Source organism: Labeo rohita, chromosome 9 (genome assembly GCF_022985175.1).
Source record: "Labeo rohita strain BAU-BD-2019 chromosome 9, IGBB_LRoh.1.0, whole genome shotgun sequence".
Classification (NCBI taxonomy): Eukaryota; Metazoa; Chordata; class Actinopteri; order Cypriniformes; family Cyprinidae; genus Labeo; species Labeo rohita.
The window spans coordinates 11,579,828-11,605,821 of record NC_066877.1 but is presented as its reverse complement, the minus strand read 5'-3'; the positions used below and the strand labels follow the sequence as shown (position 1 = coordinate 11,605,821).

Genomic DNA, 25,994 nt, shown 5'->3' with positions numbered 1-25,994 from the left:
TCCAGAAAATTAATGGAAAACACAGAATTTGGTAAAAATAAAACTGAATTAAAGGGGGGAAAAAATATAAGTATTTCATAGGGCCTTAAAAATTTAATTTTTGTTAAACTATTAATAAATTGCTGTTAAACTGTGTAAGTTTCATGATTTCAAGTCATTACACATGCTTTTTGTTTAATATTTTTTAATTTAACCATTAAAACAGAGTCTAGAAAAATTAAAGTGTAAAAACTGGAAACCAGAAAAATTAAAACAGGATAAAATGGATTTCATAAGGCCCTAAATATTACAGTAATGATATTATATAAAATGATGAATATTTATTTAATTGGTTAATAGCCATGTAATAAGTGGGATAATGTACTGTCAATCAGCAAATATTACATAAACTCCCTCAGGGTCATTCTTGATGTGCTCCTGATCACACTGTTAGGGTTTATTTTTATGATAACGACCTGTACGTTGTCCTGTATTTTCAGCACCTTTAATTAAATGGACCATCTGTTCTCCATTTGACCCCTGTTCTCTCTCTGTTCTTGTAGGAATCTCACCCACAGTCGCAGGGCTCCCAAGATGGGCTCTTATCCAGATTACTCTTCATCCTCTTACATCGAGGATCATGAGGGCATGGTGAAGAACCTCCCAGGCGACGTCTCCACGTCTGGCACGTCCACTGTTGGTGGCATTGGTGTGAGCGGCATCAGCGGCGGTGTGGCAGTGACGGGAGAGAAGAACAGAAACTCTATCAACTACGAGAGACAACAGGCTCAAGCTCAAGCTCGGCTGCCAAGTCCAGAGACCAGTGGCACGAGTCTCTCCGCCACAACCACTACGACAGGCCTCACGCCCAGCACCATCATGACCACCATCTCTGAATCAGGCCACTCGGAGGAGGCTGGAGCTGGGGGGAGCGTACCAGTGTGCCTTCAGCTCACAGAAGAGGACCTGGAGACCACCAAACTGGACCCCAAGGAGGTGGACAAGAACCTGAAAGAAAGCTCTGATGAGAACCTGATGGAGCATTCGCAGAAGCAGTTCAGCGCTCCTGACCCGCTCAGCTCGGGCAGCTCTAGTCTCTTGTATCCGCTGATCAAACTCGCCGCAGAAGTGACTGGAGGATCAGGAACTGGCAGCCAGGCTGATTTCGGAGTGGGCGGCAGTGGAATGGGCGACACTCCTACAGCCATGTTCCCTCTTCCCAAGCAGCAGAATCTCCCCAAGCGGCCTACCAGCTTGCCTCTCAACACCAAAAATTCTGGTAGGGAGTCTTCGTCGTCACGGTTGAAGTTTGGCAAGCACAAGTCCAATCTGAAGCAGGTGGAGACGGGTGTAGCCAAGATGAACACTGTAGTGACAGTCGAGCCACACTTGGTCACCGTCACCAACAACGGACCCAGTGTCCGTAGCGGTGTTGGAGTGGTCGTTGTTAACGGATATGGTGTGGGCAGTGGTGCCGGCTCCTCAGATGCGTTTGGGAACACAAACCCAGCCGGGCCACAAGGTGATGGCGGTGCCCCTCTGCTCCAGAGCCAACTAAGTGGAGAAGACAGCCGTCTCAACATCAACATCAACTCCAGTCCCGACGAACACGAGCCCTTATTGAGGAGAGAGCAGCCAGCGGCACGCGATCACTCTGGCCGCACCAACTCCAATAACAACAACAGCAACATCCACACAACTGCCACGATTCGTACCTTAGCTCCCGTAGACGCCCAGATGGAGACGTTAACTTGTCCTCCAGGGGCACCAGATGGAAGGGATGATGGGGTTCCTATGAGACAGCATAAGCCCAGGAGACCTGAGCGGCCAAACTCACTGGACCTGTCAGCAACTTCACAGGATTCTTCTCATTTGGGTAAGACCTGTTTTACTTTGGACCTGGAGTCACTAGGTTTTAGAATGCCTAAAATGTCTACTTCCTAGACAGCATTTTAGGATAGGATAGTTCACCCAAAAATGAAAATTCAGTCACTTACCCCTCATGTTGTTTCAAACCTATAAGACCTTCATTCATCTTCGGAACACAAATTAAGATTTTTGATGAAATCTGAGAGCTTTCTGACCCTGTGTCTCACACAGCGCAAGAGTACTCTTTCATGCCGAATGAACTGAGAAATACACGCGAAATGATGTAGAATTGTCCATTTTGACGAGTATTCATGTAAACACAGTCGTTTACGTCTTAAGTGAATGTAAACACTTGGGAGAATATCAGACATGTATCAGTACATTGTATCCGTGCATTTGATTTTAAAGAGACAGCAGCCTAATTTAGTTGATATTGTCTGTGTCATTAATGTTAATCAAGCGACAAAAGAAAGACTGAAAATCACTCACCAAAACCTTAATTTTAAACCTATACAATGAATTTGGAAATTTTAGAGAAATGCTTTATAAATGCATTACACTCTAACTAAACCCATTAGATTTTAGTCGACTAAATCTACAGTAAATTTAAAACTAGACTAAAACTAAAACAATTCAGATGGCTAAACTATGACTAAAACTAAATCAAATGATTAAAAAAAAACAGTAATATTGTAAAATATTATTACTAGTGCTGTCAATTAATAAAAAAAAAATTAACTAATCACATTTTTTTAACGAATCACAATTAATCATGATTAATCCCACCTAACATTAAAGTTTTTGAATGTACTTCTATATTGCAATAATTTCATATTTAATCTTCAAATTAATGTAGAAACAACATAAAGACATTGTTTTTAATATTTGTTAAAAAACCAATACTGCTGATGTCTCTAGGAAATAGTTTTTTTCCCCCTAATATTTAACCATTGACTATAGCAATTCAACCTAATTAAGTATAATTGAGAGCTATTAATTTTAACATTTATCTGACTTAAAAAAGCAAATTCTAATTTAAGTGAACTTAAAACAATCTTCATATAAACCCATTATTTACCTGTGCCCTTCAGCAAGTAGGAAATATACAGAAATTAATTAAAGTTATCAAACATTAAATACTAAATTAAATATAAATAAATCCTTAAAGCTAAAAAAGTTACTGATTTCCTCTTTTTTCGCTTGTTCTTTGATTAACAGACATCATAGAAGCCTGGGTTACTAGGTTATTTGGCTGCTATTACTTTAAGAGCTGCCACTGCTGAACGTGACGCAGATTTGACATGCATGTTCGTAGTTTCATTCACGAGTTAATATGAAATGATACAGGCTACAGCGCACACCGCCGCATTAGTGCGTGCAATTGAAGCGTGCATGCTGCAAGCACAGTATAACGCCTGACAGGTAAATTTGTTTTTCCCCTCCTCATCTGTACCTTTCCCATGCTCGTTTGACCACTGTCTGGCGCTGAAGTGAAGTTGAAATGCGTGTCTGAAAAGTCTCCCATTTGATGTGGTCATAAAGACGTTCTGCGACTAAATAGACAAAGACATTCCTTGTCAAGAAAAAAAGAGACAGAAGCAGCAGTTGTGAGTGGGGTGGCCAACCCTATTCCCACCCCTGCGTTAACTGCATTAAATATTTTTAACGCCGTTAAATTGGAAAAATTAATCACGCTAATTTTGACAGCAGTAGTTATTACAATTTAACATCTATTCTAAATAAAGTATTAAATTCTTACTGACCCCAAACTTTTGAACATTGTGTTCATGTAATCCTGTTATTAATATAGATTAAAGTAGAACATGTTAATTTGAACAATTAGTGATATTGTGCAAGCTCACATTTTTATCTGCTAAATTATTGAAACTCACCATGAATTATATGTAATAGAGCATAGATTAAAATAGGGCTGGAAAGATTGCTTGATTCTATTCGATTTTAAAAATCCTCGATTGCATTTTGTCCGTGACAAATAATCAGCAAAATACCGGAAGTGGTGCGTTCCACATATTAAACCCATTTAAAAATCATAATAAAATATAATGCTATTAAGAATTCACAAACGCTACTATTTAATTATGTAAATATATATGCGATGCAGGTTTAATATACGCACTTTAATTATTTACATGCGTGTAGGTTACGTATGTGCACATTAGCTCTGTTGTTTATAATAAATGATGTATTTTAACACTTTTGTTCAATAAAACCATATGATTACTTGTTTTTGATACTTTATTTGAACTAATTATTATTATCTCATTGCTATTATATGTGCATTTTAAGTCATTTTAAAGGCTATTAAGGCTAGATTAATCGTCAGATAATCGTCAGATTACTCGATTACCAAAATAATTGTTAGTGACAGCCCTAGGTGAAATGTTACTTTAGGGAAAACTGTATTTCCAGTGAAGTCTTAGATAAATAAATCACCACTGGTATGCTCATACCAGCCGACCTGTGTTGTTATGAGTGTGGAGACAGACTTAGACCATCCCTGATGAACAGCGTCCCCAGGAGCAGGGTGGAGGAGCCGGTGTGCGTGTCAGCCTGCCTGCAAACAATAACCACCCAAAAGAGGACGCCAGGCTGTTTTCCCATCTGAGCTCACTATATCCTGCTTTGCCTAGATAATCAAGAGCGCACCTCTTAAAAAGCTAAACGTTTCGTCGAAAAAATGGATGAGTGGCTAGTCGTACTTTCTCTCCCTCTCTCTTAGTCTTTGTGCTGGAGTGTTTAGATGTTGAGAAGGAAGGAAATTCCACTGGATTGATAAGAATCCAGAAAACGTTCGACCTCAGTTGGCAGCGGCGATAAAGAATGATGCTAACAGACAGATGACGCGTCCGACTCCGTTAACCGAAACCTCTGGATTAGACGCTAAACAGGAAAATGAAAAAACAGAGTAGCGCAACCCACGTGTTTACATTCCGCATGTGGAGACATGAACCGCTTGAACTCAATGATTCAGACTCAAGCGCACTGAGAGAGTTAGTGTGGGAAAGGTCAACCACAAATTTGAGTGCTGAAATACTACTCTCTGGTGCTTCACTGGGCGGGATGTTTGGAGCAGCACCGCTAGTATTCCCAACAGGCGAATTGCAACACACACACAACTGTTTTTCATTGTCAAATCAAGGATGTTTGTTAAAACATGACCTCCTTTTTCTGTTTTAGATGAGGCCGTGTCACAAGAGGGAAAGGCCGGATCGGCCGAGAAGATTAAGAAGCGCGTGAAGACACCTTATTCGTTGAAAAGGTGGCGTCCTTCTACGTGGGTCGTATCTACAGAAACGCTGGACGGAGAGGTGAACAACAACGGGCACAGCCAGCAGAATGGGACGGCGGCAACTGGAAGTGCTCACCCAAGCTCTGGCCAATCAAAATCCAGCATCGCCGTGTTCCTGGTCAGCGGCGGAACCGCAACCGCCGCTCTAACCTCCGACCCGCCAGATATGACCTGCCTGTGAACTGGCATCTCCGCTTTTCCTCTGAGACTTTAAACACATGAGGGGTTCGTCTACGCTATCGTGCTCCAAGAACTGCTCCAACTGATGACCGAAAAGAAATATACGAAAAGCAGACTCTTGAAGGGACGTCATTTGGCAAGCACTTAACTTTGTCGAACTTTGTTTTGAAGAAATCGCTTTAAACCGAACCCAGCTATGCAGCAACACTGGCATAAAATGCTTCCATTTGTTTTTGTTGTTTCTTTTTCAATCACGTATGGTTGTTCTTTCTTCTGTTGCACTTTTTTTGTAAGCAATCTTAATCACAGATCCTTCGACCACGCTAAAGACTGGTCTTAAAAAACGTAAATGACAATGTGTTGATTTAACAATCAGTAAATTGGCCGAAAATGTTTATGTAAGAAGGCAGTGCTTCTCTCCTCAGCATCTCTAACCCTACAGTACATTCATATGTTTTATATTTGTTGTACGTATCTGTGTACTCAGTTTTTTTTGTATCATATTTTGAAATGTGCAATAGACTTTAGCTTTGACGTGCTCCATAAGACATTTTGCTATGTGTTTTAAGCCGCTTTTGTTTGTTTCTTGTCTTTAGTTTATTTTTGAAGCGCTGCGCTTAGCAGTGGCAGTCCTGTGTCCATTCGGCCACCCCGACTGCATTTGAGAAACATCAAGACAATCCTACACCTTTTCACCAATCCCATCACTCTAGAAAAGGGAAGAAATGGAAAACCTTGGGGTGTTTGCTTTAATTACTGGAAGTTCATTATGGACGGCTTGGCTTCTCACAAGCTTCAGCGAGGACATTCGTTTTTTTTTTTTTTCTGTTACACTACAAGTCAGGCATCATCCTGGACTGTTTGCTGGAAATCATGCCCTCTGAAGACACTGAATAATCAAGTCCCTCTCTGCACATGCTCAGTGCAGTTTTACCTCTGTGAGAGTGTTTGTAAATGTGTATGTATGGGTCTATTTCTGCTCTACGGAACTTTCAGCTGAAAAAGCATCCGTCAAACGAGACTTTCCACTTCCCAGGACAGTGGACGTTGCTCCACATGCTTCAGAAAGCGAAAACACACATGAACAAAATATATACAGTATGTACAGACTGAAGCTCACAGCTAATTTAGTTCTGTCTTAGCCTCTGGTAAAAATAAGCTGACATGATAGTGTACAATAAGAAATCATGATTTTGTTCATTTTTAGCTGTTTCTAAAGTTATTTTTTCGTGCTTTATTTTTTAAATGTTTAATTTATGTAGTACCCAGGGGCATCTTCATTCTCTGGGTTTGTTATTCTCATGAAATCGAAACGGTAAGTTGTTTATAATCATGTAAAATGATCTTATTTCAGTCAAATGCATGTAGTTTTACCCTTAGTCATGTACAATCACAGAGGGATTGACACTTTGTTTCGGTGCCACTAGAAACGCAGTCATGCTTAAGTGCCGCATCCTCATACACTTTGAGAGCAGTTGATGTTTTTACCAGCCATAACATGGGCCTCGTTTTTTATCCTACAACTGCTGCCTTTTGTGGAAAACTGTGGACACGAGCCATTCAAATAATTACATGGTGATGAGGAAAATTCCCTCGTATGCTAGAAATATCAGGAAGAACGATGATAGCACACGTTTGATCAGAAAGCGCGCTTGTTGTGCTTGTATGCGTTTTCCATGATGAGCGTGGGGATTAACTATGATTTGGCACAAGCCAGCATTATCTTTGGACTTTGTCCATTCCAGAGCGGGGCACTTTTAAAAAGTCATCTGATTTTTCCCTTCAACTGGCTTTTTCTATCGGAAAACAAGACTATACAGTGCAGTTTAGTTTCTCACGCCCTCTTTCCTGAACCAATCGGCGCTTCAGTCTGACTTTTGTATATGTTTGTAATATAGGCTAAACCTCTGTGGTGTAAATATATGGTGCGTTTATATGCACATATACAGACTCTTCATCTGTTGCTTTGGGACCAAGAACAACGCTAAATCACTGTGAGATTTATCTGGAGATAAACACAGTAACGTCAGACTGTTCTCAGCTACGTCAGTGTGAAGTGAAATGAGAAATAATAGCCTGATGCAAGACGAAAACAAACCTCCAGTGCTAATTTGAAACGATTTAGACCAAAACGTTGATGAAGCTGAGTCATTGGAAGTGTAGTTTGTCCAGGAGGACTGTCCATCTGCTACATGTTAATAATGCAAGATGTTTACACCAGAGCCTTTGTCCACTTCTACAGCACACTGTTGAATACCGAATCATTTGCAGATACTACATGCCTTGTTTATTCTTGAAGCAGGCCTTGAGAAGTCAGACTTTTTTAATTGAGTCAAGTCGCAGGAATGTTTGAACTGAACCAAGTCGTGCTTTTGAGTTTAAAAAAAAAAAAAAATACTGAGCCCCTACATCGATTCCAAGACAAATGGCTAGCAATGTGTCCCCCTAAAACACCAACACTACGTTTCAGCTCTATTTTGGGGTGCGTATGAGTGAATGAATGAAGGGTCTGTGTTGACAAGCTGCTGTTTTTCTCTTTACTTTTGAGTTCGTTTTGAAGCTGAAGACTTTATTTGGCCCCTGCGTAGATGGATGTTCAAAAAAAGCCACTGACATGTTTTCTATTACAGCTTGTAAAGTAAGCACTTTGAGAAAAAGAACAAATGATAACTCATGCTTTTAGTCTATTCAGAAAATGTTTTAAAATGCCATTTAGAAAATGAAGCTTGCTGTACAACCCTGCATTACTCAGTTGATTAAAGATTATATTAATGAAAACCTGTACATGATGTTGACTTGTCGTTTGTTTCCTCTTAGAAAATGGACAATTTTCTAGGATCGTTTAAAAACTACTTGCACTGAAGTTTAATTTATTAAGTGGCCACATGAGGGTGGTAAAGGCAACCACAGTATCATGACCAAAAGCATGTGTCCTCACACAACACAGTGTTTTCATTCAAGCAACAGTGCAAATCATTCAGATAAAAGTTTAACTTTGCGTGTACACACACAAATACGTAACATGGTGTTAGTAAGCAAATGTGATTTATTTCTTTTAAAGAAACGAACTGTAACCTTAAAAAAAACCCGGATCAGAACAATAAGTGAAAGCATGTGTTTCATTCTTATTACTATAAAGCAATTGTCGGGAAAAGGGAATGATAATTTAAGAATAATTGCATGTTTGTCATACTTTGTACACAAATGTGAACACTGACCATGATTAAAGAAACAGAAAATACATTAATAAGAGAGTTTAGTGTCATTTTAGTTCTTTAAATCTAGTTGTTTGACATGTTTTACATATTTGATTACATAAAGGTTTGGCAAACCTCTTTCAGAAGCAAACTGGACATAAAATATGACCAGTCATTTATAGTTAATTACATTTTACATTGTGTAAAATGCATAAACTCGTTTTAGACCATGAAAACTTATCAAATATAGTCACCTAAGATGAAGAAATCCTGTAAAATTCAAAATCAAAGAATCCACTTCCTAGCTGGACGTATCAAATATTGTAGTTTATGACATGTTTTACGTATTTCCTTGCGTAAAGGTTTGACAGATATATTTCAGAAGCAAATTGGACATAAAATATGCACATAAAGTGCACATAAAATGTGACCAGTCATTTATAGTTAATTACATTTTACATTGTGCAAAATGCATAAACTTGTTTTAGACCATTAAAACTTATAAAATATAGTCACCTAAGATGAAGAAATCCTGTAAAATTCCTTAATAAATCATAATTATCATCTGTGCGAAACGGATCTTCATAATACTGCGTGTATAATCAACTTTAGGGAATCAAAGAATCCACTTTCTAGCTGGATGTGTCAAATATTGTAGTTTATGACACGTTTTACGTATTTGAAGGTTTGACACACATCTTTCAGAAGCAAAGTGGACATAAAATATGCACATAAAATATGACCAGTCATTTATAGTTAATTACATTTTACATTGTGTAAAATGCATAAACTCGTTTTAGACCATGAAAACTTATAAAATATAGTCACCTAAGATGAAGAAATCCTGTAAAATTCAAAATCAAAGAATCCACTTCCTAGCTGGATGTATCAAATATTGTAGTTTATGACACGTTTTACGTATTTCCTTGCGTGAAGGTTTGACAGATATATTTCAGAAGCAAATTGGACATAAAATATGCACATAAAGTGCACATAAAATGTGACCAGCCATTTATAGTTAATTACATTTTACACTGTAAAACGCAATTCTTTTTAGACCCTGAAAACCTATAAATATGGTCACTCATAAGATGAAGAAATCCTTTAAAATTCCTGAATAAGTCATAATTATGATCTTCTTTGCGAGACGGTTCTTCGGTGCTGCGTGTATTATAATCAACTTCACGGAATTAAAGAATCCACTTCCTAGCCAATCAGAAGTTGAGAGGACTGAGCGAGCAGCCAATCAGAGTGGAGGAGGCAGAGCTCTGGATCGAGTTCACGGTGCGTGGCTCTGAATCTCTCTCAGTTTACTTGAGCTCGCTAAACGGCTCGGCTGCGGCAGTCAGAGAGCAGAAAACAGACTTTACATGGAGTGACAAGGGCACCAAAGAGCCTTAACCACCTCAGACAGCCTTAAACGTACGTTTAAAGTGTTTGTGTTGAGTTTTGTGTCATTTCCCGGCGAACGAAATGTCTCAGAGAGTTCGCAAAAACGGATCTCCGACGTCTAACTGCAGCGGGGTGGCCGCGGGAAGCCCGAGCGGATCCCCGGGGATCAGCGCCGCTGGAGTGAGTTTGCTGGGTCGCCTGCTGCCCATGAAAGCCACGGTTCCCTTCCAGCTGAAAACGCAGACACAGCACCCTCTACAGTCACGGACAGTCCTCGCCACCGGTAACGGTAAATGCCACAGCAGCGGAACCCACAGCCGGAGCCCCACGCGATCCCTCTCCTCCAGTGCCTCAAACGTTTCTGCAGCCACGTCCACTTCCTCTGCGACGTGCTCGCAGTTCATCACTGCCACAGCTGTTTCCTCCGCTCCCTCCTCCTCCTCATCTTCTTCATCGTCATCTTCATCCTCATCGAGAACTAGCCCCATTATCGCTGTGCACGCGTCAAAGGTACCTGTGCCACCCTCGTCATCACCCTACACAGGTGTGCACTTGAGCCCCCAGTGCTGCTCTCCCTCCAGCTCGGACACTTCAGCCCTTACCTCTAATTTATCAGCCTCTCCGTCTTCACCCTCGTCGCTGTGGTCTTGCGGTCACAGGGCCAAACCCCTCCAGACCCCTGAACATGACAGACTGTCTCCAGAGAGGCTCAGTCCCAGCTCACCTGTCTGCACAGGTAAAATCTACAGTCTAAAGCAGCTGATTTTATATGAGGCCTGACTTGATGGGCCTGATGTTTATTTGACATCACTGTGGTAACTTGTAAACACACACAGTCCATGTGGTTTGTGAGTGTACATCCTCTTTTAGGAGACTTGGTTAAAGTTTCATAGTAGAAGGGCTGACAGCGTTATGAGCCTAATAATGTCACTGTCATACTGTGTCATTTAAGAAGCCAAAGAGGCTCAGTGCATTAGTAATTGCATTAAAACATGTCTTGTGTCATATGATTTAGAACAGTAATTATGAAATGTAATTATGCTGTCATTATCGACTTTTTATTTTCAAATTATTTTAATACAAACTAGGAGATATTTTTAATTAATCGACCACAATTCATTTTTGGAAAACAAGTGTTATTGGACAATTTAATCCAGTTAGTGTATATTATTTTTATACATATGTATTTTTTAAATCAATTATTTTAAGTCATTCTTCATAATTCTTTTTTTTTTCTACATTCAAATAATTTTTATTTAACCCATACAAATGGTTATTTAGGACAAACCTGCTTATTTTCATATTATTTTAACACAAACCGGGAGATATTTTAATATTAATCAAACACAACTTATTTTCTGAAAACAAAAGTTATTGAACGACTTAATTCAGTGTATTTTTATACCTAAAAGTCAATCATTTTAATTCATTTTAATTATATATATATATATATATATATATATATTTAACCCATGCACATTGTTAATTATGCCAAATATTTTATCACAAACAGGAGATATTTTAAATTAATCAAACAATTAATTAATCAAACATTCATTTTCTGAAAACAAAAGTTGTTGAAAAATTACATTTAGTTTCATTGTTTTTTTTTTTTTTTTTTTTTTTTTTACATAAAAAATTAAAAAAAAAAATCATTTTATTATTATGTTTTAATATTAAAATAATTTTTATTTAACCCCTACAAATTGTGTTAAAAAATTATGTTTTTTAATGTTATATTTTTATGTCTTTTTACATTAAAAAATCATTTTAATTCCTCCTTCACAATTCATTTTATTTTTATACATTAAAATAATGATTTAACCCATACAAATGGTCAATAATGACAAATCAGCTTATTTTTAAACTATTTTAACACAAACCGGGAGATATTTTAATATTAATCAAGCACAACTTATTTTCTGAAAACAAAAGTTACTGAACGACTTAATTCAGTATGTTTTTATACCTAAACATCAATCATTTTAATTCATTTTAATTATATATATATATATATATATATATATATATTTAACCCATGCACATTGTTAATTATGCCAAACCTGCTTATTTTCAAAATATTTTATCACAAACTGGAGATATTTTAAATTAATCAAACAATGAATTAATCAAACATTCATTTTCTGAAAACAAAAAGTTGTTGAAAAATTACATTTAATGTCATTGTTTTTTTTTGTTTTTGTTGTTTTTTTACATAAAAAATTTAAAAATAAAAAATAATAAAAATTAATTTTATTGTTTTAATATTAAAATAATTTTTATTTAACCCCTACAAATTGTGTTAAAAATATATGTTATGTTTTTTATTATGTTATGTTTTTGTCTTTTTACATTAAAAAAAAATCATTTTAATTCCTCCTTCGCAATTCATTTTATTTGTATACATTAAAATAATGATTTAACCCATACAAATTGTCAGTTATGACAAATCAGCTTATTTTTAAACTATTTTAACACAAAGTGGGATATATTTTTAATGAATCAAACATAATTACCAATTATTTTCAACAATTTAATTCAGTTACATCATTTTTTATATTAAAATAATTTTATTTCATTTTTAAATTAATATTTTAAATCAGTCAACCACAATAAATTTTCTGAAAACAAGTTATTGAACAATGTAATTCTGTTACATTATTTTTATACATAATCAAAAAAAAATCATTTTAATTGATCCTCCGTAACTCATTTTATTATTATACATTAAAATAATTTGTATTTAACCCATACAAATTAAATAAAAAATCAATTTTATTAATCTGTCATATTTCATTTAATTTTTCATTTATGTAGTATTACATAATCTCTATTTTAATACATAAAGTTAATATGAATAAATATTTAATAAAATAATAATAATAAAAATAATGTACTTAATTCTGTATAATTCAATTTTTATGTATTAAAACATTCTGAATTTGAAATAAATCAAAATTAAATGCAAACTTTTCAAAATTTATCTTGTGGCACCCTTTGACATTTTCTAAGACACTATAGTTGTCCCTAGGCTCCTGTTTGAGAACTCCTGAAATAAAAATGCACGTATTAGCTGCTGGGGGCATATAATAAATGGTGAACATAACACTTTAGTTTTTACTCAACTTTTAAGAGGCCATTAAAAAACATTATGGGCACATGTATAGCCCATTCAGCTAAATATGTTTCTTATGAACTAAAGGTTAATTTGTTGACAAATATATGGTGCCAGTGACACACAATTAAATGAATGAGTAAAACTGGATAATGAAGCCAAAGCAGCCAGTACGTGTCCAGCATACATAGAAACTTCACAAAGCATCCCAGGATGCACCCTTATGAAGCTGGTAGAATCCAGGCTTCATTTAATAAGCTGAAATACAAAAGGATATTAGGTTTTGGATATTTGTCTCTCTATATTTTTTGGATGGTTGTCTCCATATGTTTGACTATATGTAGCCTATACTTGAAGCTTCATTATGTATCCGACTGTATAACTAACTAGTGATATGTTAAGCTTCATATCAGAAATCATTGGTGTTCGCTGCAGAGTATTTCAAAAAATGTCTCATTCATAAAATAGCTTGTGGGGAGCCGTGCTGAGAGAGGGCCGGTCTGGCCGCAGTGGTTTGAGGTGGCCGTCATCAGAGGCTTTTCTCTGTTGCTGACTGGTAAGAATGTAAATTTTTGTTGGCCAGTCGCTGGTTTGGCCATTTGACTTTCAAAGGTTCATTTTGTGATCAGTCTGCCAGCAAGTGTTGGTGCTTTTCGGTTACTGTTACTATTTAAGCTGGCATTGTGACCGGCACCACATATATTCAGAAAACGCAATTTCCCAAAAAGGAGGATAAAGGAAACACATTTACACATTTTTTCCGCTATTTACTTGCATTGATTCAGTCAGTCAGGCACAGAATCTTCGCACTCACAAATCGTGTCAAACGCACAAGGATTTTTTTTGACACCAGCCCTATAAGTTGTAAAGTAATTGCTGGTTGAAATGTCAGCAGCCACTGATCATGAGGTTATCTGTCTTTAAAAAGACACAAATAGTCAAAGGTAGTGGTTGTTAGGTTGGGAGTGTCATCCTTTGTGTCTTGGCCAGGACCCAGCCCTCATTGTTTTAGTAAATTACCCATGATTCTCTTGGAGCGTCCTCAGACAGACTCTGAGGTCATGTGTATGTCTCGGTTATGTTTCTGTGTTAGTCCAAAAATGACATGATCTGTCTGAACAAGAGGAAAATTGATCTCGGGTCCACATTTCACTTTGGGTCAGAAATTCATACGCCTGTTGGAATGCCCTTGTGATTGCTGTTTTTAGTCTCCTGAGCCATGCCTCCCCTGTTCACTGTATCCTACTGAAAACACTCCGCTCTGGTATGTCCAGTAATTTTCCAGATCACCAGACTTGCCTAAGATCCCATGAAAGCCGAAGCACACGAAAGGGACAGAACAGGGATGGAGGAAATTGGAAAAAAAGATCTGAGATATCTTGTCTAGCCATGTGCATAACTATTTTTATCAACTTTTGGAAGATTTTTAGTATGGTAATAGATATGACAGTGTTAATGTATTTGGTCTTGGTGGAAGAGACCTGCGACGCTGATGAATTGCTGCTGCTGTTGTAGTAGATTATTGCTACTGCTGGAAAGCAAGTACAGGAACTTGCTACTGCTAATACATATGCAGATACGGTGCTGTGAGTATTTAAACCGTAGCAGATCTATACAGGTGGAGCTGGGGAGGTGGAGGGTTTTCAGAGAAATATAAATGTAAAGCAGGAAGCTCATTTGCTACGTACGCAACATGAACCAATCAGCTTTCGCCAAGTAGTTTAATGCTGTTAATATCATCAGTTTGCATTAACGACTGTGTGCCATGTAGTTTCATGACAGAACTTGGCATATATTTTCTCAACTCACTACTAGACGCTAATCAAGTTTGATTGAACAATTTGTCCGATTAATCAGATTCTGATAAGCGTGCAGGTTCACTTGATCCTGATCAGATGCATTTTAAAGGGGTCAGTTGGTGTTGATAAAAAGAACGTTATTTTGTGTATTTGCTGTAATGCAATGTGTTTACACGGTTTGAGGTTAAAAAACATATCATCTTCCGTATACTGTACATTATTGTTGCTCCTCTCTGCCCCTTTTCTGAAATGCGTTGATTTTTACAAAGCTCATCATTCTGAAAAGCGCAGTGTGCTGTGATTAGTCAGCTATCCAGTGCATTGTGATTGGCTGAAAACCTCAAGCGAGTAATGGAAATGTTACGCCCGTTACCATGATGTGTCCCGACACGATGAGACAAAAACAACAAAACCCATTATAAATGAGGCATTTGATGCATCCAGTGAGGACATAATTACTGATCATAATGACACATACTGTCTTTTTTGCATTGTGTTGCTTTGTGTAAACATAACACCATGTCTGCATTTGTGATCATAGTGAGTAGCAAATTCTTTAAATATGAAAATGTACTTACAGGCTGTGAGTCAGAACTGTGCCAGACTGTCTTTGCAAAGTTGGAATTACCCCACTTTGAACAGTCGATGCACAGCTGGCATTGTAGGTTATTCTCCCAGGTTCAGGAAACAGTCCTCCGTAAAATGCGCTGCACATACTTGAATATTTGCGCTGTTCTGTTCACAGTGTTGTAAATATAACTTAACCACTGATTTCTAGTTGTGTACTCATTTGGAAGACCAAACAAAGTATTTTCGCTTTCGCAATGAAACAAACTGCGTCTCCACAACATGGCGGCTGCAAAAATACTACAATAAAAGTTATGCCTTCTTTCTTTGCGTATACATTTTGGGCAGTGTTATGCAAACCTTCCCACAATGTGACATAGACATTTGGGGGCGTGTTTAAATGAGGCGTTTTAGGAAGGCGTGGCTGAGTCTTAACTTTTATAAAAAATATCTATTTGGGTTATTTGCTACTTTACAGATCTTATATATGCACGAACAGCTTGTAACACTCCAAAGACAAAGGAAAACATGAAATTGCATCATATGACCTCTTTAAGAAATGTTCACTTAGGACAAGGGATATTAAGAATCTGGCTGATAGCAGTAATACGATAATAATTTTTATTTATTGACAAAAACAAAAATTAGCTGATATTAAAATTATGTATAATTTTAATAAGTTAGTTGCCGTATGTGATTTTAAGCGTTACAACAAATCATGTACAGTATAAAAAAAACTGATATTTATGACCTTTGCTAAATATTACATTTAACAGCGTTAATAAATTCTTATTTTTAAATAACTTTACCCAAAAAGAAAATTCTGTCATCATTTACTCACCCTCATGTTGCTTTAAACACATGTTTGAAACACGAATTAATGTATTTTTATTTAAATCTGAGAGGTTTCTTTACCTCCATTGAAAGTCCATTTTACCAAAACTTGGATGCTCCAGAAAGTTTATAAAGACATTGTAAAAGACCTTGAAACACTGTGCATGACTCTTAAAGGGACAGTTCACACAAAAAAGAAAATTCTTTCATTACCTTATCACCTTATGTCTTTCCAAACCCGTAAGACCTTTGTTCATCTTCAGAACACAAATTAAGGTATTTTTGATGAAATCCAAGAGCTTTCTGACCCTGTATAGACAGCACTGCAACTACAATGCCACTACGCAACTAACAATGTCCTTACTATCTTTTTGGGCCTTGGTATGTGGTTGTTGCATTGGATGTCATCAGAAATATCTTAATTTGTGTTCTGAAGATGAACAAAGGTCTTACGGGTTTTGGAACGACATAAGGGTGAGTAATTAATGAAAGAATTTTCATTTTTAGGTGAACTGTCCCTTTAAAAAGACTTACACTTACACTGCCTAATTCATATATCTTTTTTTATTAACTTTTTGAAATGTCATTATTTTGTGTAATGGACTTTTAGTAGAGGGACAAAAATCAGGTATATTAAAGTATCTTCATTTGTGTTTTAAAAAAGAACAAGAAGTCTTATGGGTTTGGAACAACATGAGGGTGAGTAATTAATGACAGAATTTTCATTTTTGGGTGGACTAATCCTTTAATGATAGTACTATGATAGAAAAGGTAATCTAAAGGCAAATATAAGGCTAATGAAAATGCACATTTAAAAGCCATGTTTTATAAGTGGAATTACAATGTCTTATGATTATTAAGAGGAATTATGGCGGAAACCTGACATGTCATCCTAAAAACGTAATGCTCACGTATGGCGCAGGTTGTTTCAAAAATGCAATGTGAGCCATGATGCAATAGCCAAACACGTCCATCTGCATGTGTAGAGGAACTTCTCAGAGAGAGGCTTGTCTTGCAACTGTTGTTGCGTTCATTGACAAACTAACCCGTATCCTTTTTACAGTGTCCAGGTGTTTTTCTTTAAATGTGTACCTCAATGTTTCACTTCATTGTTCTTAGGATCAAACTATGCTATTGCTCATAAGCAGTGCAGCGTCGCTTTTGAAGATCTCCATGAGGATGTTGCTCTTGTGCTCTTAGATGGGGGTTTAACGGGTCACACCCCCAGTCTTTACAGAGAGGGATGGTACAGGCAGGCCGGGACGAGACCAGGCTGATCTCTCTGTCCTCACAAAGAACACCATTAGGAGTCAGGTCACTAATACACCCTCTTCAGCTGCAGGCCTATCCTTCTGCTTGGGTTGGTCCATTTGTGCTACTTGTAGCATTTAAACAGCCATTTTCTAGCGTAAAAACTGATATAGTTGAGTTTTAGTTGACCATTGTGTCACTAACTGATTGTGGTGGTTGTTGGGTGGTTGATTAAATCAAATGCAAGTCTCCTGTGCATTTTTTATGATTTAGATGCTTTGTTTGTTCATTTATCAGAAGTATGAGGTCAAGGGTGCTTTGGATCATATCTTGTGAGTTGAGATGCTTCTGAGAAGATGATCTATATCTGTGCTGATTGAACCGTAGACGTATTCATGGTACTGTTGATGAATTGCTGTGACGTTATTATTGTTTTGGTCTCGTCAAATTCACTCGATTTAGGAGACAAAAGTCAAGAGTACAGACTTCTCAAGGACGCAGCTAACGGGCTGCTGTGTGCATAATCAGCATGTGTGCCGGATCTGCTGAGTGAGATGCAGGATAGACACAACACAAGAACCTACTGTGCATAGACAAGGGTGATAAGAGAATTCATTGCTCTGTAGGGCATCATAGCATCTCTCAGATGAGCCTATCAGAGATGAGATAACATCACGTGTAATAGTCTGTCCTTTGTGCAGCATGCTTGTTTGTGTGCATGCATGTATGTGTATGCAATTGTATAGTGTATATATACACACAGACATACATAAAGCTTTGTCAGTCATTTAGGTGTGGATCAGTGCGCAGTTAGGCCAGAAACAAACACTACGCAAGAACGCAAACACAGATGTGAATGTTTGGCAAATGCATTGCAAGCGTGTGGTCCCGTTGTGCATACTTGCCATGCATTCCTGCATTACTGTGAAACCTCGGTACTCGAAGGAGTTTAATGTCTATGCCAGTTAACCTAAAATGATATTAAAGGAGAAGTCCATTTCTCAAACAAAGATTCACATATAATGTACTCATCCAAAATGTTCATGTCTTTCTTTCTTCAGTCGTAAAGAAATTGTTTTTTGAGAAAAACATTTCAGGATTTTTCTTCATATAATGGACTGATATGGTGCCCCGATTTTGAACTTCCAAAATGCAGTTTAAATGTGGCTTCAAACGATCCCAAATGCGGTTGTAAATGATCCCAGCCGAGAAAGAAGGGTCTTATCTAGCGAAATGATCGGTTGTTTTCATTAAAAAAAAAAACCAATTTAAATACTTTTTAATCTCAAATGCTCGTCTTAACTTGCTCTCCCTGAACTCTTTGTATTCTGACTCAAGACAGAAAAACTCAATCGTATTTTCTCCGTCAACTTCAAAAATCATTTCAAAATCGTCCTACATTGCTGCAGAAGTACTGACCTAGTCTTTGCAAAGTGAACATGCAAAGAAGATCAAACACCCTTAACAAAAAAGGTAAAACAGCGATATAGGACGATTTTGAAGTTGAGGGAGAACATGAGATGGGAGTGTTTTGACGTACCGTAACTGTCATGAACTGGAAAAAACAAAGGCTGGGAAGAGGAAGACAAGACGAGCGTTTGACATTAAAAAGTATAGAAATTTTATTATTTTTATTAAAATAACTGATTGTTTTGCTAGATAAGACCCTTCTTCCTCCACTGGGATTGTTTACAACTGCATTTGGGATCGTTTGAAGCCGCATTTAAAACTGCATTTTGGAAGTTCAGACTCGGGGCACCATATCAGTCCATTATATGGAAAAAAATGCTGAAATGTTTTTCTCAAAAAACAATTTCTTTACAACTGAAGAAAGAAAGACATGAACATTTTGGATGACAAGGGGGGTGAGTACATTATCTGTCAATTGTTGTTCTGGAAGTGGACTTCTTCTTTAACACAGACTGACCCATATATAAGATTATTGATATTTTTGCCCAATATTTACATTTTCTAGTTGTATTCCTTTCAAATTTTTGTTTAAAGAAATGAGTGCTTTTATTCAGCAAGGATGCGATAAATTGATTAAAAGTGACAGGAAAGACATTTTTAGTGTTACAAGATGTCTAGTTCAAATAACGTTGTTCATTCGAACTTTTAAATTCAAATAATCCTTAATAATGTATCACAGTTTCCACAAAAACATTAAAGGATTCATTTACTCCTGAATTAAAATTCCCTGATAATTTACTTGCCCTCATGATATCCAACATGTTCATGTCTTTCTTTTTTTTTTTTTTTTTTTTTTTTTTTCTTTCTTTCTTTCTTTCATTCTTTCTTCAGTCGGAAAGAAATTAAGGTTTTTGAGGAAAATATTCCAGGATTTTTCTCCATATAATGGAGCAAAGGGTTGAAGGTCAAAGGGCTCTACATGATCCCAGTTGAGGAATAATGGTCTTATCTAGTGAAACGATCAGTTGTTTTCTAAAAAAATACAAATTTATATACTTTTTAACTACAATTGCTCATCTTGCACTAGCTCTGCGATGCGTGTCTTCGACTTCATGCATTACATAAACACATTAGAAAAGTCACACGTTGTATAGTTATTTTGTCTTCAGTTCAAGAAGGTAAGGTATCTCATTTTCTCTTCTGACATTGTTGTTTTACCTTTTTTTTGGTGTTTGACTATCTTTGCACGTTCGCTTTGTAAACACTGGGTCTGTATTTCTGCCTACGTCACGCATGAGGTTTCCAATGTAGCTACGTAAACAATGAAGTCGAGGTAGTGCAAGATAAGCATTTGTGGTTAAAAAGTATATACATTTTTATTTTTTTTAGAAAGTGACCAATTGTTTTGCAAGATAAGACCCTTATTCCTTGGCTGGGATCATGTAGAGCCTTTTGAAGCTGTATTGAAACTGCACTTTAGACCTTCAACCCGTTGATCCCCATTGAAGTCCACTATATGGAGAAAAATCCTAGAACGTTTTCCTCAGAAATTTTAATTTCTTTTCGACTGAAGAAGGAAAGACATGAACATCTTTGATGACATGGAGGCCACTAAATCATCAGGAAATTTTAGTTCTTGAGTGAACTAATCCTTTAAACTGCACAACTGATTTTAACACCAAATCATCATTATTAATATATGTATTAAGTACATTTTCAGTTATAAAAAATCAGTACTGATATCTGTTAACTGTTATTGAGGTAGCAAGATATATACATATGGAGAAAGAAAACTTACTAAGAGAAAACATACTGTTGCAGACATCTGTGTATGCTAAGACTCACTAGAGCGCCCCCTGTGGCAACACTGAGAATGCAGCGTATTTTCATTTTGCTTTATGAATTGTGTTCTGACACAGATTTGCATTTCAAAATTCATGAATCTGTCAATTTGAGCTTGAGTTAGCTAGAAGCCTTACCGTTCACATTACATTGAGGGTTGTTTTGATGCCTTGCACATGCACTTATGTTCCTAGTGAGCACAAGCATACCATGGGGAGATTGCAACTTGAGCTATGTAGCCAATTCCTGCTAGTCTTCTTCTCGCATGACTTCCCCCAAAATTCCTCCTACAGGTTCCTCCTCTTCAGATCCTCTCTCACGTTTAAGCCAGCACTATTATTACAAAATGTAATGCAAGATCCCAGTTCTGCTTTTTGTAAGACTGGAGTTTGCTATAGTTTGTCTTAAAATAGCAGAAGACCCACCCAGCAGCGAAGAGTAGTAGTTGTTTTATTACTGAGGTGAGTGTTTTACACGTTCCCATTGGACTGTTGGAGGCAAACAAATTTAATTGTTCCCTTCTGATTTGCTTCTCTGGATACAACACACACATACAGTACACACACAGAAAGACTGATGTCACCTATGCAGCAAAAGAAAATGGGACTTTCTTAAAAAGCTGAAAGGCACACAGGCTCAACTTCCTGTGTAAAATCCCTCGCAGACGTCATCTCTTCAAAGGGTACAAAACAGCAGGCCACACTTTTTTACTGTACGTCTGCGCCGTGTATTCAATGGTGTGGATTTACATAAAAGAGTAGTCTTTAAAAGACTCACAAGACTGAGAGAGAGAGAAAGCCATCGATTGTGTGCTAGAAAAAGAGAGCCGAGAGAATAGTGAAGGGGGCAATTACTTGTGGAGACACACTAAATGTAGGTCAAGACACGCGGGCTGCTTCCTCCACGCTAGTCGAGCAGTTAATCAGCTTTAGTTTTATTAAAAGAGCTACTGGACACCAGACTAATTCTGTCTCAATCTGCTGGGTTTTAGTATTCATCACCACCAGCCCAGCAGACATTTACACTCAAGCTGGTGTAATCTCACACACACGGCCACACGCTCGATGAGCGTCTCTGAGCACTTACTGTGGTGACGTATTGCGTTAGTAACACGCAGCCTCTAACGTATGTTCTTCTTCTGTTTCCCTCCCATCTGTTTTATTCTCCGTTCAATCTATCTCTCATTCGACCCCTGTCTTCCCCTCCCCATCCTTCCTTCCCCTCTTTATCTCCTCTGCGTTTTCTGGCTGTCTTGCAGACAAACATAGGCTTCCTGTGGCAGGGTCTTGGTATACCACCAGCAATAACGGTAGCATTCGTCGCACCTCTTCTTTGGACGCGCTCACGGCCCCTTACCTGTCTGGACACTGGCCTCGGGACGCCAACCACGCCCCTTGTGCCCCTTGCATGAGGGACAAATCCACCCAGGTGAGTGTATACCAAATGTTATTACCCAGTTGTAAATTATCCAACATCTTACGCAAACACACCTCCCATCACTCAGCCATTCACTCTCCGAAAACTTTCCACTCCAGCCTCCTCGACATCAGCTACTTGCATAGACGCGTGTTTTGCAAACCACCAGCATGAATCACCTGAGAAACACTTGCTTTGTGCAAACACAAACCCATGAAACCACCACAGACATGTCTTTTGTGCGCACTCGGCACCCGTGAGGCACAGTCGACCTGAGTCTCGTGTAGCCAGACGTTTTGAATGTCAGCATATTCACTTTGCAGCTTCAGTTGGATTAAATAGGATAGGCCATATCAGTTATGCGCAACCATTTAAAGCTTTGAGTTCGGTAATATGTTTTTTTAAAGAGATTACTTATTTGTTTTTAAATGACTTTTATTCAACAAGTGTGCATTAAAGTGAACTTTCTATCCATTTGTGTTAATTTTGACAGCAAATTTTGATTTAGTTTTAGTCATAGTTTTTGGACTGAAATACCATTTAGTCATATTTTAGTCATCTGAATTGTTTTCGTCTTAGTCTAGTTTTAGTCAACTAAAATCTAATGGGTTTAGTTAGAGTGTAATGCATTTATTAAGCATTTTTCTAATATTTCCAAACTCTTTATTTGTTCATGAAGAAAACATCTAATAACCTGGCAATATTAATGATATTAAAGGAGAAGTCCACTTCCAAATCAAAGATTCACAGATAATGTACTCACCCCCTTGTCATCCAAAATGTTCATGTCTTTCTTTCCTCAGTCGTAAAGAAATTATGTTTTCTGAGGAAAACATTTCAGGATTTTTCTCCATATAATGGACTGATATGGTGCCCTGATTTTGAACTTCCAAAATGCAGTTTAAATGCGGCTTCAAATGATCCCAAATGCGGTTGTAAACGATCCCAGCGGAGAAAGAAGGGTCTTATCTAGCGAAACAATCGGTTGTTTTCATTAAAAAAACAAAAACAATTTAAATACTTAAATACTTTTTAATCTCAAACGCTCATCTTGCCTTTCTCTCCCTGAACTCGGTGTATTCTGGCTCAAGACAGTTAGGGTATGTCGAAAAAATCGTATTCTCTCCCTCAACTTCCAAAATCTTTTCAAAATCATCGCTGCAGAAGTGCCAGCCCAGTCTTTGCAAAGTGAACATGCAAAGAAGATCAAACACCCTTAACAAAAAAGGTAAAACAGCGATATAGGATGATTTTAAAGTTGAGGGAGAACATGAGATGGGAGTTTTTCGACATACCCTAACTGTCATGAACCGGAAAAAAACAGTCCAGGCAGAGTAAGACAAGACGAGCGTTTGGCATTAAAAAGTATATAAATTGTATTATTTTTATAATCAGGGCACCATATCAGTCCATTTATATGGAGAAAAATCCTGAAATGTTTTCCTCGAAAAACATAATTTCTTTACGACTGAAGAAAGAAAAACATGAACATCTTGGTCATTTCGTTCATCTCTTTCCAGTCGTTATTGTCTTATGTCTAAAAAAAATGACGTTGACAAAAATTATGACGAATGTTTTTCTATATATTTTATTATAGAAAATTTTCTATATATTTTATTATAGAAAAATAATATTATATATTATTATATTTTCCTCTATATATTTCTATATATTTTTTTACATTAAGCAACACGAGTGTTTTTAACATTGATAATATTAAATGTTTTTAAACAGCAAATCAGCATATTAGAATAATTTCTGAAGGATCATGTGACACTGAAGACTGGAGTAATTATGCTGAAAACTCAGCTTTGCATCACAGGAATAAATAAAATTTTAAAAGATATTAAAATCACAATATTTTACTAAATTAGTTCACTAAATAGTTTTTTTTTCTTACTTTACCAAGTTTGTTGTAGACACATTATGCAATAAGCATCGGTTTCTAATTGTTGTGGGTCTGTAGTGCAAAACTGATTCTTAATGATCTGTCATATGTACTCACCCTCATGTCATTGTAAACCTGTCTGACTTTCTTGTTTCTGAAACACAAAAGATTTTTTTTTCAGTGTTTTGAAAGTCATTAGGACTTGTTTTTGGCCAAAATGGACTATCATTGTATAGACAAAAACAGTTCTTCAAATTATCTTCTTTTATGTTCTACAGAATAAATAAAGTCATGCAGGTTTGGAACAACATGAGGGTGAGTAAATGATGGCAGAATTTACATTTTGGGGTGAACTATGCCTTTAAGGCGAGATAAATTTAGCACAGTCCTGGTCAAATAAACTAATATTACAATCGTTCAGCTTGTTTTCAGCTGGAGTCATAGTTTGCCAGTAGAATAATGCTGTAATTGCACCAAAATAAATACAAACTTTATTAATGGATAAATGCGAAATAAACACCTCTCAAAACAAACCATCACTCTTTTACCTCTTGGCCACACAGATGTGTTCTCACATGCACTCTCTCGCCTTCATTTGTGAATAGTTAATAACGTCTAATACTCTGAGATTTTAATGTTGTTTTTTCCACAGGTCTAAACACAGACGTTAATTTGGCACTTTACAAAAGAATTTATTTAACTATAATTTAAGGGAAGCATAATGTGAAAGTTGCTATGCATGGGAAGGATAGTCTGTAGAAAGAGAGAGAGTGAAAAGGAGGAAGCCTCTCCCTGGTTTGTTGAGAGATGAGAGGAAACTGCGGCATATTTCTGGTAAAGGCAGACCGTCCACCATCAAGCTGCATTCTTTCCTGGAGCTGCCTGTTTTTTCCAGCTTGTTTTTTCTTCCAGAAGCACCACAGGGCCAATACAGATCTGAACGTTAACAAATAGCACAGCAAAAAATTCTTTTCTTATTTACTGCTGTCATTTTGACAAATGAGTTCTTGATGCGAGTCTGATATAATGAGCGAAGAGCCATATATTAAAAAAGAAGTGATGTCAGAGGCATGGTGTTCATTAGGATCCCAGCATCATAAGAAAGAGCATCGCAGATTATACGCCCTGCTTCTCTAGGGTCTTCACTTACCCTCTCTCATCAAAGCCTGAGCTTATGCGTGAGTGAGAGTGTGTGTTTTTCCTCTGGAGATCCCAGACCTCCACCCAGCTCTTTTTGTCAGCAGTGTGCCTGTCTCACAATGAGTGCAAAGGGAACTTGGCGAGTTGGAGGCGAATGTGGAATTTGGCCGACATTTGCAGAGCTCGCTTTTTCTCCCTGGACCATCACGCCAAAATAACCAGATCTTGGATCCGTACGGCGGGGTCAGTTGCCAGGGAGCTGAGCTCACACCTAGTGACCAAACAACAACACTTGATGAAGGCCTTTGCTGCTCTCCCTGAGAAATATGCAGCCACACACACACATGAATGCGCTCTGTGTGAATCTGTATACATCAGCTGTAACAGATTTATGGCCAATGCAGGATCAGCAGAGCGTGCGTTCCGTAACCTAGCGGTTTTGTACTTCTATGGACTGCACGGCACACGTGTTGAAGCAGCTAGATCCAGTGCTGTAGGTTATGTTTCATGCTTTGTCAGACGCCCTGAGAAAGTCAAGGGAGGGGAAAATGGAGACAAGTTCTACATGAGCCTTCTGCCACGGCGCATCATAATTACAATAATAAAGAAACCTGATCAGACACGCACGCAGAGCTGTTCTCAAGAGAGTTCTCAAGCAACTAGACCTGAAAACTTCCTCATTTAAGATAAATGAGTGCTGAAATTACATCAGCTCACACCCTTGGGGAAGAGGTTGGATCTTTGGAATGAAATCTCTGAAAAGTTTTATTGGGAATGTTTTTTTTACCACATACTGTAGCAACAG

At 37.4% G+C, this 25,994-nt stretch overlaps 2 protein-coding genes across 2 annotated transcripts in view; both read left to right on the top strand.

Moving 5' to 3' along the window:
- Positions 1-8,122, top strand: part of bmpr2b (bone morphogenetic protein receptor, type II b (serine/threonine kinase)) — a 94,591-nt gene extending 86,469 nt beyond the window's left edge. The window contains exons 12-13 of the mRNA XM_051118719.1: positions 543-1,855; positions 5,047-8,122. Coding sequence (XP_050974676.1) covers positions 543-1,855; positions 5,047-5,339 — 1,606 coding nt within the window. The 3' untranslated portion in view covers positions 5,340-8,122. The remainder of the gene's footprint in view (positions 1-542; positions 1,856-5,046) is intronic.
- A 1,753-nt stretch (positions 8,123-9,875) lies between these two features.
- The window catches only part of fam117bb (family with sequence similarity 117 member Bb), a 59,584-nt gene continuing 43,465 nt past the window's right edge, over positions 9,876-25,994 (top strand). The window contains exons 1-2 of the mRNA XM_051119347.1: positions 9,876-10,663; positions 22,004-22,173. Of these exons, the coding sequence (XP_050975304.1) occupies positions 10,009-10,663; positions 22,004-22,173 (825 nt within the window). The 5' untranslated portion in view covers positions 9,876-10,008. The remainder of the gene's footprint in view (positions 10,664-22,003; positions 22,174-25,994) is intronic.